Source organism: Pseudogymnoascus verrucosus (assembly GCF_001662655.1).
Source record: "Pseudogymnoascus verrucosus strain UAMH 10579 unplaced genomic scaffold scaffold_3, whole genome shotgun sequence".
Lineage (NCBI taxonomy): Eukaryota > Fungi > Ascomycota > Leotiomycetes > Thelebolales > Thelebolaceae > Pseudogymnoascus > Pseudogymnoascus verrucosus.
The window spans coordinates 71,895-85,482 of NW_017263654.1; the positions used below are offsets into that span (position 1 = coordinate 71,895).

Consider the following 13,588-nt stretch of genomic DNA (forward strand, 5'->3'; position numbering starts at 1 on the left):
TCCCAGGGTATCGTGAAGGGAAAATATTTGAAAACACCCCCATGACAAAACACAGCATGCAGCACGCCACAATCACTGCTCACTTCCACCCCGCCAAACTGGCGTCGACGTCTCTAGCCATGCCCATGATAAGCTTCATATGCTTCTCGCGATCTGCCTTCTTCAGCGCCTCTCCAGCCTGCTCCAGGAGCTTCTGGGCAGCAAGCTGCTCTTCCGGGCCAAGCTCCGCCGCTTCACCACCATTCGCAACAGTCTCCAGCCCGGTCTTGACCTTCTTCGAAGCAGCACGTTCACGTGGCGTGCGCGGCAGGCGCGGACGGGCGAGTAGCTCCTCGATGCTCAGATTTTCGTCCTTGGAGGGGTCGTAAACACGCAACAGCGGATCATTGGGGTGTCCTTCATCGGAGCCCGGGGCGACGGTGGCGGCATCTCCGGCAGCGGCAGCGAGGGTTGTGAGCTTGGAGGAGACCTTGGCGGGGTTGAATGCTGTGCTGGAGACAGAATCGTTGTCGTCGTGCTCCGACTCGTGGCGGGACTGCGAGGGGTCGGGGGTGGTTGCTGTGGTGGTGGCGAGGGAGTCGTAGGCTGAGGCGCTGGAGGAGGAGGAGCTGTAGAGGCGCTTGAGCGCGGAGTTGTCGGACATGACGGGTTGGCTGGAAGTGAATTAGAGGTTGTAATGTCAGGCCAGAGAGCGGTGCGTACTTTTTGAGGGAAGTGGCCCGAAAGAGTAGTGTGAATCCGACAAGGGAAATTTAATTTTTACGGGTTATGAAGTTTTTGTCACGGGATGAAGAATCTGTACAGAGGCTTTCTTGGGGAAAACTTGGTTGTTGTTTCGTGAAGAAAGGTAGAATTAAGAGATTCCGAAAATACACTTGACTTTAATGGCCTGATTGTGATTTAGACTGACCGTCGCGCCAGTTTTGTAGACGTTGCCCTACTCGGCAATGCGTCGCGCGATCTGGCATCGTGACTTTCTTATCCACTAGCTAGCGGGTATGGAAACGACGGTGTCTCCCCAAAATTAGAGGCTAAAGGCGGGTACAAAGCGACTTCCGCTCATTATCTCCAATCTCTTTTTCGCAATTGAAGGTGTGTATATTGGGATCTACAGAACCCTGTCAATCATGACGTCCCAGATGTTCGATCCCATCCTCTAGTTTCTCTTGGACCCCTTCTGCCCCTTATCCCCTTTCTTACCGGCTATCTTCGATCTTGTCGCAGGCTCCACACTAGGCTCCATACTAGGCTCATCAACCGGGTCTCCGGGCAGCGCATGTGACATCCTCGGGATGAATTTACTGACTCGTTTCTGGTATTCCTTGTACTCTGGGTATTTTTGTGCTGTGAGTTTCTCCGTCAACCAAGTGGAGCCTTGGAATAAGCAAACCAGACCTAATGCGCCGAATCCAGTCCAGTTATATAGCTGGTCAGTGTTGAAGCACGACCATTGATATACGGCAACCCAGAAGGCTTGCTCGCACACAAAATTTGGGTGGCGACACAAAGAGAAGAGACCGGTGACAACGAAGCCTCGTTCTAAGTCCCCTTGTTCGTAACCTTGAGGAACTTTGGCGGTGGCCCTGTACTTCGCCTTTGCGGTTTGGAAAGCTTCACGGAATGTTAGTATCCACATGTGCCAATATGAAGTGAGAGTACAAACTCCATTGTTGGTGGTCAGCCAGGGCCTCGATCAGGACAAGACCACCAAGGGCTCTGGGGAATAATGTATCGACCTTCGACATGGGCATTTCCATGTTCGATACTAGCAGCTGGATATAGGCTGGCGTCGAGATTAAAAGGAGGAGACTGAGTTGCATGCCAGCAATGAAGATGATGTTGAAGACGGGCCATATCGCTTTGCTATATGAATCGACCACCTTTTTAATAACCATCCTGAGCACGCTGTTAACATTTTGTAACCGTTACTCAAACCAGAATATGTCCTCACCATCTGTAATCCTCAGAGCCAATATTGTAACCTCCTCGTCGCCAGTAGTTGAAAGTTAACCGGCCCTATCCCCATATTAGCCGCTGAGCGAGACCCTTATTCTGGGTAACTTACACTCCAAACAACAACAGTGAATAGAAGCATATCTAGTCTCTCAGTATCCAGCCCAACCACGTGTCCATATGCTACAAAATGCCCGATGAATATCGCCGGCAAGATGCTCCAGAGCCGGTCGACCTGCGAATAGTTCCTGTTGACTTCCGACGCGATCCACACTATCGGGAATAGGAACAGCCCCAATGCCAATGCAGATATCATGGGGTTTGTCGCAACATAAAGCTGGAGGAGCTCATCGCGGCTCGAATATGAGTTGAGGAGCTGTTGAGGCAATTCGTACAGCTGAGGCAAGAAGGGAGCGACGGTCTGGGAGAAATCGGCGCACTCCTCGAACGTGGCCACAGTTGGCAATGCCATAGTCGTGGCGACGAGCTGCATTTATCGTATATTTATACTCTGTAGCTGCATGTAGACTAAAAGATGTCGTTATGGTCGTACAGGCAAGTGGGATCGTGTGCAGTTGGAGACGTGTCGTCATACGCGACATATATACGGAGCACCGCTTATTGAAGGCTTATCCACAACCCCCCTGCCGTACCTGGCTCTGTGCCTGGACCACTTTATAAATTGCGCGTGCGTGTAGTAAATCACAGTGCAAGGAAGCGCCACTGTCATTTTTGTACAACTGCACTGCAGCGTTCCATACCATACAGGGGTCTGCTTGGTTGTGCCTGCTTATTCCTCTAGTTCCTGTTCCTGGTGGCAGGTCCCCCATATAAACCCTTTAAGCTTATTTATTTACCCTGCCTGTCGAAATAAAATTTGGCGGACACGCGTTGGATGGTCATCCACACCTCTTTCCCCCGTATACCGACATGGAATCGAGACGGGAACCCTCAATATATAAGTTCCAGAGATTTCTTAATATTATAGTCTCTTAAGACGCGTAGGAACATGGTATGACAGGAAATCATGGGTCCCAAGATCCTTTGCGTGGCGGAGAAGCCTAGTATCGCGAAGGCAGTCGCAGGACATCTTGGCGGAGGTTCTTTTGCGACAGTAAGACTGAATCTAGAGATGCGTATAGCACACTCTCTCTGTGCCCAATACTGATGATACCTGGCAGAGAAATGTCACCGGCGCCCAGTATACCAAGAACTATGACTTCACTTTCAATTTCGGCCCGCCATGGGGAACGTGTAATGTTACCATGACAAGTGTACTTGGGCACTTGACCGAAGTAGATTTCGGTCCCGAGTTTAAAGATTGGAGATATCCTCCCCCCCGCAAGTTGCTTGACGGTCGTGTTCATGTCAAAGTCCACAATGTAAGCTGCTCAGCGAGACCCGAAGGCAACCACTAACACAACCCAAGGACAAGGCGGCTATTGCGAGGAATATCGAGACCCAAGCCAGGAATGCCAGAATTCTCTTCATATGGACTGATTGTGACCGCGAAGGGGAACACATCGGTAATGAAGTTAGAGAACAGGCAGTCAAAGGCAACTCCTCTATCGAAGTCAAGAGGGCAAAGTTCAGTAACATAGAACGAGTGTAAGATACCAGAACCTTTCTGAAGTGTATTCTAACATTTCTTAGGCACGTCATAAATGCAGCTAAACATCCCATAGAACTTGATAGCCGTCAAGTGGATGCAGTTGCAACTCGCATTGAGCTTGATCTAAGAATCGGTTTTGCATTTACTCGCTTTCAAACTCTCTCACTCCAGTCCCTTGGAGGCCCATTAGGAGATGCCAAAATTTCTTACGGTAGGCCCTCTCTCCAATTCCATCGCGGAGAGCCCTCTTCTCACAGTTACAACAGGCTCATGCCAGTTTCCCACTCTTGGGTTTGTCGTCGATCGATATTTGAAGGTTCAAAACTTCGTACCAGAACCGTTCTGGAGTATAAAGGTCACCCATACTCGTGACGATATTGACGCAACATTTCACTGGAATCGCAACCGGCTTTTTGACCGTGCTGCCGTCACAATACTATTCGAACGATGCCTCGACGCGAAAATAGCAAAGATCACCAAGGTCCAACAAAAGCCAACCAAGCGATGGAAGCCACTACCGCTCACTACAGTCGAGCTGCAAAAGATGGCTAGTCGATTTCTACGTATGAACAGTCATACAGCTATGCAGGTGGCAGAGGGCCTCTACAACAAAGGAATGATCAGTTACCCCCGAACAGAAACAGATATATTTGACAAGGGCATGAACCTCAAGGCACTCGTTGAGAAGCACACGCAGGACAATCGATGGGGACCATTTGCCCAAAATTTAGTCAACGGGGGCTTTCACTGGCCTCGTGCAGGGCGAAATGACGACAAAGCACATCCGCCGATTCATCCCATTGCTGCCTTCAACGCAGACCGGAATAGTGACGAGGGCCGCCTTTACGAGTTTGTTGTCAGGAGATTCTTGGCATGTTGCTCTGAAGATGCCATTGGAACCGCAACCGATATCGAGCTACAATATGGGCCCGAAGCTTTTCATGCCCATGGAGTTATAGTACTGGAGCGCAATTTCCTCGACGTTTACCCTTATGAGAAATGGACAGGAAACATGCTCCCTAAGTTCACTCTTGGGGAACAGTTTGAGCCCAAGGAAGCCACACTTACAGATGGCAAGACCGCATCTCCAGGATATCTGACCGAACCCGATCTTATTGCCCTAATGGACGCCAATGGTATTGGAACAGATGCTACAATGGCCGAACATATTGCAAAAATCAAAGACAGGGGATACGTCATGACACAGTCAAAGGGAGGTGGTAATGCGCCTGTTAGGGAAGACATTGCATCAGGAAGAGGCCGAGGTGCTGGCCGTGGTCGAGGCAGAGGGAGGGGGCGGGGAGGGGGTGCTGTCGCTGAAAGTGGCAGGTCAAGCGGAGGCGTGGAGGAATTCATACCAACGACTCTTGGAGTCGCGCTAATAGAAGGATACGACAATATCGGCTTCGAGGAGAAGCTGAGCAAGCCGTTTTTACGGAAGGAATTGGAGCTCCAGCTTAAGGCCATCTGCGACGGTACCAAGACAAAGAACGAGGTTCTGCGCGCCGAAATAGGACTGTATAAACGAGTCTATGACCAGACTGAAGAGGAAGTGGGCCATTTGATAGCTGTAAGTTTCTCATTTCTGTGTGCGATTACGTGGGGTATTGGCAATTCAGGAAGCTATGTTCCTTAGGGCCAAGTATTGACTATGAATCTAGGCGTGTCGAAGATACATCTTCAACGGCGGAGTGCAGTAGCATGTTATATGACCCACGTTTCGCCGACGATGCGGGGTACTTTGCGTCTTTTATCAAGACTGTCGTAGTCGTCGTCGTGGCCACCTGGTCTGAGAACAACCACCATGTGGTGGTTGTATAAAACATGTCTCATCGGCGTTGATCGATGGTGGCGAGCAAAGCCGTGCCATTTGATCCGGTCCAGTTCTATCGAAACGTGCCCGATCAACTTGACCCCGCCAAACCATGCATGATGCTGGTTGTGGCCGGCGCACCTGGAGCCGATCGATTTCCCCTCAATAATAGCCGAGCAATCAGGACTTGACAAGCTAGGAACGTGGGAATTGCAGTGTTATTGTTGGAGCTAGCTAAGGGTTTGATAACGTCCGACGCCGAGGGCGAACCTCTTACACACGTCATGGCTTGGTTTTCAATTATCATTTTCCGTGAGGGAAGTTTGCGATCCGTGGGGATCCGCGCGCACCAAGGGCATGAAATGAGGGCAAGTGGAGAGGGCTTTGATAGATAAAGCAGCGAAACCTCAAAAATGAATTCCTTTTGTGCGCCAGCCGAAGTGGGGAGTGGAGTCCTCGCTGTAATGACAGTTCCCGAGATGTGGAGAGAGATAAGACGCGGCAAGTGAAATCCAGCCCACAACATGAGGTCTCGGACAGTTTTGCGCAGAAGGACGAGGTGCTTGCGGCTTCACGATGCCCCGCCGGTGCTCCATCTCGGGTGATCGAGCTGGAAATAGCTAATTGCATTGAGGGGCAAAATGCGATACACAAAACGTTTTTGGGGATATTCTTTGTTCATTACGTGAGTTAATGGCAGGGGCTTACCTTTTTCTCAGTACAGTACTTATCCTCAGGTAAGAAAGTGTGAGTAAGGGGATGGCTGTGGGCAGCGAGATTAGGAAGGGAAAAGCAAGGAAGCCTGCACGGTTACTCTCTGATTTTAATATGAGCGGATTTACAGTGAAGTCCAAAAGCCCGTCGATGTCTTCCGGGTTCTAACGCACCATTATCTGCATTCCTTGCTTTTTTCTTACTGTACTCTACTGTCACTACTACTCGTAGACTGAGTCTTTGAGTCTATCTATCTATCAGCTGGTCTCAGCTACGAACGAACAAAGAAAGGACGAATAGCGACGCGTTATTATGCCACAAGCCACGCCAAACCACCACCACCACAAAACATAGCCATCGAACAGTACTTCTTACCACACTTCCACACGGTAGAATGTGTGGTACCAAGGTATGTTCGATGGCGGTTCCCGACTTAGGGGCCCTTTCCTTTCTCTTGCGGCAAGGTTGATCCATAAATGTACATTTCATACTAAGAGTACATTCATACTAATAGAAGTACCCGTATTACCTGGAGAGGTACTTGCTTGGTCCGCTAATGTCCGCCCGTCCGCTTTGTCTCCAACCCAATACGCTACGGCACATGTCCCAAGAAGTACGTACTCCCACACTGACTCCCCCGGAAACACACTCGCACCCACCCAGGTATTACTGCCCAGCCAGCCAGTGCCAGTGTGAGCCTGGATGGACTCATATGCTCCCCCTTCCCTCCCCCTTCCTCCCCTTCCTTCCATCAACATCACCAAACAAATAAGAATCGCACAGCAAACAAACAATCTGCTTTCGCATATACCAGCACTGCCTCTGCTTCTAAAGTCGCTTTACTTGACTTTACCATCAAGTAAATTCGTACGAAGATAGCCTCTGTCAGCAGAAGACTCGATTCCAGTCGCTTCGCACCAACCCGGTCATCGCGTCCTGAAATCGATCGCCTCGTTTCTTTGGCAAGCCGAGTGAGTCAACCCAAACGAAGAAATTCCATCGCCGAGTACTTCCAACGCTCAACGCGTGATATTCTTGTTGCGCGCATACCGTACTGGTGGCTAATATTCCGCGCGCGCAATAGAGAAACGAACCCAAGCAACCCTTCTGTCAATATGGCTACGACGAGATCTAGCATTTCCATCGCCTTAAATGGCTCCATGGCAAATGCTCGCGACATAAAGAAGCCCTTGAGTCCAGACGCTTTCACTAGTGGTCTGGCCAAGAGTGTTCCTGCTACGAAAGCTACCCATACCCTCCCTACTCCTCCCAACTCCATCTCTCCGAATCTGGCGCCACACGGCCTCAAGTCGCAAAACTACGGCTCCACTGCCCCAGGCCACCTGGATGCCGTCGAGTCCGACTTCGACCTCCGCGATGGCAGTGGCGGCAGCATGGATTCCCAGAATGGCTTTGAGACGACCGGGTCCATCACCCCAACCCTTCTCGCGAAGCACCACCTTCCCGACATCCTTCTGAACAACGGCCCCCTCGCCATTCGCCACATCATGGGATACCTCACCACCTCCGTTCCTGGATTCTCCAGCATCCCGCCAGCCAAGGCTCGACGACTGGTAGTTGGAGCGCTGGAAGGTCGCGGAGGTGGCGACGGCGGCGGACTGAGCGGAGACGTCAAGTTTGAGAAGGTTGGATGGGGAAGATGGGATGCGAGAATGAACGGCCAACCAAGCCGCGAATCTCGCGGACAACAATCGCCACCCCCCAGCTTGCCAACCTACTCGATGGGAATGCCCATCAACAATACCAACGGTGGCAGGGCACGACCCAACGCGCCATCCTCCAGCTGGGCTGGCGACTCTGCGGTCTTCTCCCACGAAGACGACGTCGATATGGAGATGGAAGAGGTAGACAAGATGTCACTTGATGGCTCCTGCTCTTCTTCCGAAGCACCTCCAGACGACGAAATGATGGGAGACGACCCGGAAGACATGACCGACGACGAAGACTGGGCCGCCGTCGGCGCAGTCGCCCTTCGTCAAGCATCTTACAACGGATCCGTACCTCTTAGCGGACGCAGCTTCCTCAATACTCATGTATATACTGGAGGGGCTGTATCAAACAACTACGGCGGAGCATCTCTCTCTGCTATGGCAAAATCAGCGCCACTTCGCCATCATGATCATATTTCCTCTCAACAAGCATCTAACCCCAAGGTCGATTTCAGCTCCCTTGGGATGGCCTCCGACTCTCAGGAGCGCGAGGCCATCGAGGCGCTCTTGCGTCTTGGTTCTGTATAATATCTTAACGGCGTTCTGGTGGTTATTACGGCAAATGGGAATACCTCTTATACTACGATCTCGCGGCGACGATCGATCGATTCCCATGGTTTTTACGGCACGGGTTGGGTTTTTTTAGTAATGGATTTTTTTAAGGAAACAAGCGCGACTTGTTTTCAGCATCGCCTCTCAGAATATATGAGGCGGTTCGATGCGCAAATACACAACTTTTTCTTTTTTTCGACAAATACATCGATATCTCTGGTCCGAAACACGACTAGTGGGGACTTCGTACAGGGCTTAAAACACATGGCCTGGAGCCTCAACTGTCACCTGCGAATTCAACTTCTTTCCGTCGTCCTGACTCCTTAGCTGGCAGCTTCGGGAACGACGTCGCCTTTGCGCGAATTTTATTTATACCACTTTTTATGGTCCCCCTCCCATGGGGGATCCGACACTTCTTCAAGACTTTTTTGTTGCGAATTCCTTTTTTTGATATGGGATCGGCAGGATGGGAAACACGGAACTGAAGCGGGCCCCCTTCAACGGTGGCTGGGCGCTTTAAAATGGGAATGGGACAGACGGATAAGGGATTGGGGAAAAGCCATTCCTTATTACATGTATGATTGATTGGAACACAGAACATTCCTTTTTCTTACATGGATATGAGGGCTTTTATGGAATGAGGATCGGGGAGGAGCGGATGGATGGATACTGGAGGCCACACAGTCCCTACATAATTTACCCACAATTTGAGGCTCTCTCGTGGCAGTATTCTGAATAGTAATAATGGTGGTTGGTGGTTGAGAGATGGGGAGGGGGAGTGACGTTTTTTTCCTAGTTGATACGTGCTCGTTTGGGCTGCGCTGGGTTTACGTCGGAGTAGGGTATATAGTTTTTTTTAACACGTCTCGCGAGTCGAGGTTGTGTGTGTGTCAATGAGAAAAGACTACTACCCGGCTACTTTATTTGCTATGGTTTTGAGTGAGCGTGTGACTGCCTGTTGGTCAACGTGACTGTCTCGGAGGAATTGGGGTGGTGTTGGGCCGGATACTTGGCGGCATATATAGATTGCTGGAGAGACATTTATGAGGGAATAAATGTATTGGGTTGTTATAGTGATCTTATGATTACTCGCAGTGATGACATCAATCTGGTTCGGATTTTAAGTAATGCAGAGGTACTATTAAATTATAAATATTGGTATGGTATGTCTTATTAAACTTTTAGGGGGATTTTTTATATATTTTATTATAATAATGATCAGCAATATAAAAATTTAATCACTGTCACAACAGTACACAGTCGGGGCTTCTCAAACACCCTCTAGACGATACTGCACTGTAGTTCTACTGCACGAAGTCTTCAAAGCGGTGATTCCATATACATCTACGAGATGGATTTAACCCCCAGCCCCTTTCCACCCCCCAGCCCCATCAGAGCCATCAATCCTAACTATACAGTACACCCCCCTCCATCATCGACACCCCATCCATCCCAACCCACAACCCCCCCCTACAACCTCGCCGAAAGCCCAACCCCATACCAGATAGTCGCGCCCAAGCTAGCCAAGTTCAACACCGCGCTCGCACCATGCACACGCGCAAACCTCTTGTTGAGGGCAAGCATATCCTTGCTATGCGGCGCGGGATCAATACTCTTCTTCCCATCCTTGATCTCCTGCGCCTTCCGCAGCTTAATCAGCTCCGACGTCTTCGGGCCGACGAACACGAGATTGAGGAAACCGCAGACGAAGGCTGTGGTCAGGGGGTAGAGGACGCTCCAGTGGTTTGCGGGCGCCAGGGCGCCGTGGTAGGAGGAGGGCCCGGAAGCGATGCCAGGGTAGGTGAGCGCGACGAGGAGGGGGAGGGTGGTTTGGAGGGTGAAGTAGCGGGGGAAGACGCGTTGTTGGAGGGCGGAGAAGTGGGCGCGCTCGAGGGTTTGGTAGGCGGTTATGCCGCTGACGAAGGTCTTGGGGGGGTGTTAGTCGGGGGGAGTGATGGAGGGGGGGTGGATGGTGATGGGGAAGGTGTTGTGGGGAATTGATGGCTGATAGTTTGGTGATAAGACGTTATAAGAGATGAGATTTATGTTACTTACCTGCCACATCTGCGCACCGAGGTGGGTGCCATATCTGAGTCTGTCAGTACGAGACCAAGCACCAGCCTGACCAATGACTTACGCAACGATATGATACGGAGCCAAAGTGTTAAAGATTGAAACGTCGGCCATTTTGGAGTTTGAGTGAAGCTGTATGTATGTTTAATTGATGCTTCGTTGCGGGGAGGGGACTGGATTAAGGAGTCAGAAGTTTGGAGTCGATGCCCGAGGAGATGGACTATAAAGCGGGAGCGCGTCATCTGCCGTTATCCGAGGCAACCAAACTGTCTTATCTGCACGTGAGACCGTGACATAATGGTTAATTGGACGCGTGAGACTACGCGTTTGCCTAGCCCAGCCATCTGTCGGAATCCTTCAATCATCGACAGGTTTCCATTCCACTCCCAGTGATTTAGTTTTTTAATCTGCTTTTTAGCAATTCGATTTTTTTATGTGATAGAAGAATACAGTAACATAACTCTGCCTCAACCGGCAAGATGTCGGGCAAGGAGGCAACCATCTTCATCGTTGACCAGGGCGCTTCCATGGGCAGGAAGAGCAATGGGAGAGACGAGAGCGACCTGGATTTTGCGATGAGATATGTCTGGGATTCTCTTGCTACGATCATGATCACGGGACGGACAACCCTCACAGTTGGAATTGTCGGGTTCAGGACCGATGAGACGAACAATGCCCTGGAGGGGGAGGAAGGGTACAACAACATCTCCATTATGCAGCCTCTAGGACCCATTAAAGTGCCGGATCTGAAAAAGTTGCAGAAGAGTGTCAAGCCAAGCAAGACGGATGTGGGAGATGCGGTTTCGGCGATCATAATTGCCATTGATATGATGGAGAGGTTCACGAAGAAGTTGAAGTATGCGAGGAAGATTGTACTGGTCACCAATGGGACCGGCTTGATGGACTCTGATGATCTGGATGAGACGTCTTCAAAGCTGAATGAAGATGGCATAGAATTGGTGGTCTTGTGAGCTCCAATGTCCCCCAATGTCTCATCTGGTGGCTAACATGATACTAGGGGAGTTGACTTTGATGACCTGGAGTTTGGCTTCAAAGAGGAAGACAAGGATTCGCTGAAGGTCATTTTACTTTGTCCGTCGATTAAATTCCATTGCTGACACATTTTAGGCTGGCAATGAGAAGGTTTTGAGAAGTCTTGCGGACAAATGTGAAAAGTCAGTATTTGGCACTGCCGCAGAAGCGGTCCAAGACTTATCTATACCGCGCGTCAAGGACTATAGACCGTATGCAACTTTCAAGGGCCAGCTCACATTAGGAGACCCTGAGAAGTATGACACCGCTATGTGCATCGACATCGAGCGCTATTTCCGCACCAAAGTCGCCAAACCTCCTTCCGCCAGCAGTTACGTTGTGGCGGAAATGGGTGGCGACATCGAGGGCGATGTTAAGATGGAAGACATTGCAACCCAAGGTGATGCACTTACTGCCGTGAAGAATGCAAGGACATACAAGATAGTGGATGAGACTGCCCCTGGCGGGAAGAGAGATGTCGATAGAGATGATCTTGCTCAAGGGTTCGAGTATGGTCGGACCGCAGTTGCCATTGCCGAGTCGGACCAGAATATAACGAAGCTGGAGACTGTGGCAAGTTTCTCGATCGTGGGATTCATACCGGCTGAAAAGGTCAGTAGCATTTTGCCGAGCAGCTATCACTTTATTCCGACGCATTTGCTGACATATCTCTCTAGTACGAGCGATATTTTAACATGGGCGAAAGCTGTGTTACTGTTGCTGCGAGGTCAAACGAAAAAGCTCGACTTGCGCTTTCATCTCTCGTTCACTCACTTGCAGAACTAGAGTCATATGCCGTCGCTCGCATCGTCTTGAAAGATGGCAAAGACCCCCAGCTTGTCCTCCTATCGCCATCCATCGAGCCAGACCTCGAGTCTCTGATTGATGTGCCTCTTCCCTTCGCTGAGGATGTTCGCCTGTACCGCTTCCCTCCACTTGACCGCGTCATCACACTATCTGGCCAGACCATGACCAAACACCGCAACCTCCCTACAGATGAGCTCACCAAGGCCATGTCAGCCTATGTCGATGCTATGGACATCTCAACGTTTGGCAAGGATGACGAGGGAAACCCAGTAGAATACATGGCCATCGAAGACACATATTCTCCCGTTCTCCATCGCATCAACCAAGCTATCCGTCGCCGCGCCGTGCAACCCGACGAGCCCGTGCAACCTCCCCCCGAAGTTCTTATGAAATACTCGAAACCACCTGCCGATCTCGTCAAGGCCAGCGCAACTCAGCTCGAAGCCCTCATCGAGGCCGCCGACGTTAAGAAGGTGCCACCGAAGGCTAAGGGCCGCGTAAAGGAGGCCATCAAGCCCCTCTCAGGTCTCAATGTCGACGCCCTGCTCAGCCGCGAGGAAAGGACCGAAATCAACTCCGAGAATGCTATTCCGGAATATAAGCAGCGTCTTGGCACGGCTGAAGATATCACTACGATCGAATCAGCCACCAAGGAGATGGACGGGATCATTCGCTCCTTGATCGAGCATAGCCTCGGCGACAGCGGGTACGGGCAGGCTATTGCGAATCTGGGTGTGATGCGAGACGAGCTGGCGAGTCTGGAGATGCCGGAAGTGTATAATTCGTTTATACGGCGGCTGAAGGAGGATCTGCTGAAAGAGAAGCTGGGAGGTGATCGAAGAGAGCTGTGGTGGGAGATTAAGAAGGCGAGGCTTGGGTTGGTGGATAAGAGGAAAACGGAGGTTAGCACGGTGAGCGAGGAGGAGGCGACGGAGTTCTATGCTGTCACGAGCGATATACCGATGCGTGCGAAATAGTTAATTTTGCTACTGTGCTTGTTCGATATGTAAGACCTTCATTGAGGCATTCGATGTTCTAGCCATAGTACTTGTGTGCACAGGTGGGAATTGATGAAATTCAACTGAAGACAGCAAACCTGATCTTTTATCTTAATTTTTAAGTAACAAGCCTGTTGAAGAGCTCTAATAATTTCTAAGTCTTCAAGAGTGTTCATTTATTTGCATTTATTATAAGCAACTCGATCTCCACACAAATGAAATAGAGCCGTCGTGCCAAGGTTTGTCAGCGACTCCAACCCACCACAACAACGTTAATCCGTTCCTGACAAGCTCAAGCGTGCTA

At 50.4% G+C, this 13,588-nt stretch overlaps 6 protein-coding genes across 6 annotated transcripts; 3 read left to right on the forward strand and 3 right to left on the reverse strand.

Annotated features, from left to right (window-relative positions):
* Window positions 1–79: 79 nt before the first annotated feature.
* On the reverse strand, window positions 80–643 carry VE01_01026 (uncharacterized protein; the record flags this gene model as incomplete). The annotated part of the gene is made up of 1 exon (XM_018270554.1): window positions 80–643. One exon carries the CDS (start codon window positions 641–643, stop codon window positions 80–82), a length of 564 nt encoding a protein of 187 aa, XP_018134291.1.
* Window positions 644–1,156: 513 nt separating this feature from the next.
* VE01_01027 (uncharacterized protein) lies at window positions 1,157–2,425 on the reverse strand (the record flags this gene model as incomplete). Its single annotated transcript, XM_018270555.1, has 4 exons — window positions 1,157–1,611; window positions 1,664–1,896; window positions 1,952–2,016; window positions 2,066–2,425. 4 exons carry the CDS (start codon window positions 2,423–2,425, stop codon window positions 1,157–1,159), a joined length of 1,113 nt encoding a protein of 370 aa, XP_018134292.1.
* A 244-nt stretch (window positions 2,426–2,669) lies between these two features.
* TOP3 (DNA topoisomerase) lies at window positions 2,670–6,786 on the forward strand. The gene is made up of 7 exons (XM_018270556.2): window positions 2,670–3,067; window positions 3,135–3,335; window positions 3,383–3,561; window positions 3,607–3,776; window positions 3,832–5,135; window positions 5,227–6,501; window positions 6,607–6,786. Exons 1-6 carry the CDS (start codon window positions 2,981–2,983, stop codon window positions 5,263–5,265), a joined length of 1,980 nt encoding a protein of 659 aa, XP_018134293.1. The 5' UTR covers window positions 2,670–2,980; the 3' UTR covers window positions 5,266–6,501; window positions 6,607–6,786.
* VE01_01029 (uncharacterized protein) lies at window positions 6,787–9,563 on the forward strand. Its single transcript, XM_018270557.2, has 2 exons — window positions 6,787–7,063; window positions 7,177–9,563. Exon 2 carries the CDS (start codon window positions 7,208–7,210, stop codon window positions 8,348–8,350), a length of 1,143 nt encoding a protein of 380 aa, XP_018134294.1. The 5' UTR covers window positions 6,787–7,063; window positions 7,177–7,207; the 3' UTR covers window positions 8,351–9,563.
* Window positions 9,564–9,844: 281 nt separating this feature from the next.
* VE01_01030 (uncharacterized protein) lies at window positions 9,845–10,647 on the reverse strand (the record flags this gene model as incomplete). Its single annotated transcript, XM_018270558.2, has 3 exons — window positions 10,512–10,647; window positions 10,430–10,463; window positions 9,845–10,300 (listed from the first exon to the last, which is right to left on the reverse strand). The coding sequence occupies exons 1-3, from the start codon at window positions 10,559–10,561 to the stop codon at window positions 9,845–9,847; spliced, it is 540 nt and encodes a 179-aa protein (XP_018134471.1). The 5' UTR covers window positions 10,562–10,647.
* A 151-nt stretch (window positions 10,648–10,798) lies between these two features.
* On the forward strand, window positions 10,799–13,549 carry KU80 (ATP-dependent DNA helicase II subunit 2). Its single transcript, XM_018270559.2, has 4 exons — window positions 10,799–11,414; window positions 11,466–11,526; window positions 11,576–12,091; window positions 12,157–13,549. Exons 1-4 carry the CDS (start codon window positions 10,927–10,929, stop codon window positions 13,261–13,263), a joined length of 2,172 nt encoding a protein of 723 aa, XP_018134470.1. The 5' UTR covers window positions 10,799–10,926; the 3' UTR covers window positions 13,264–13,549.
* The last annotated feature ends 39 nt before the right edge of the window (window positions 13,550–13,588 follow it).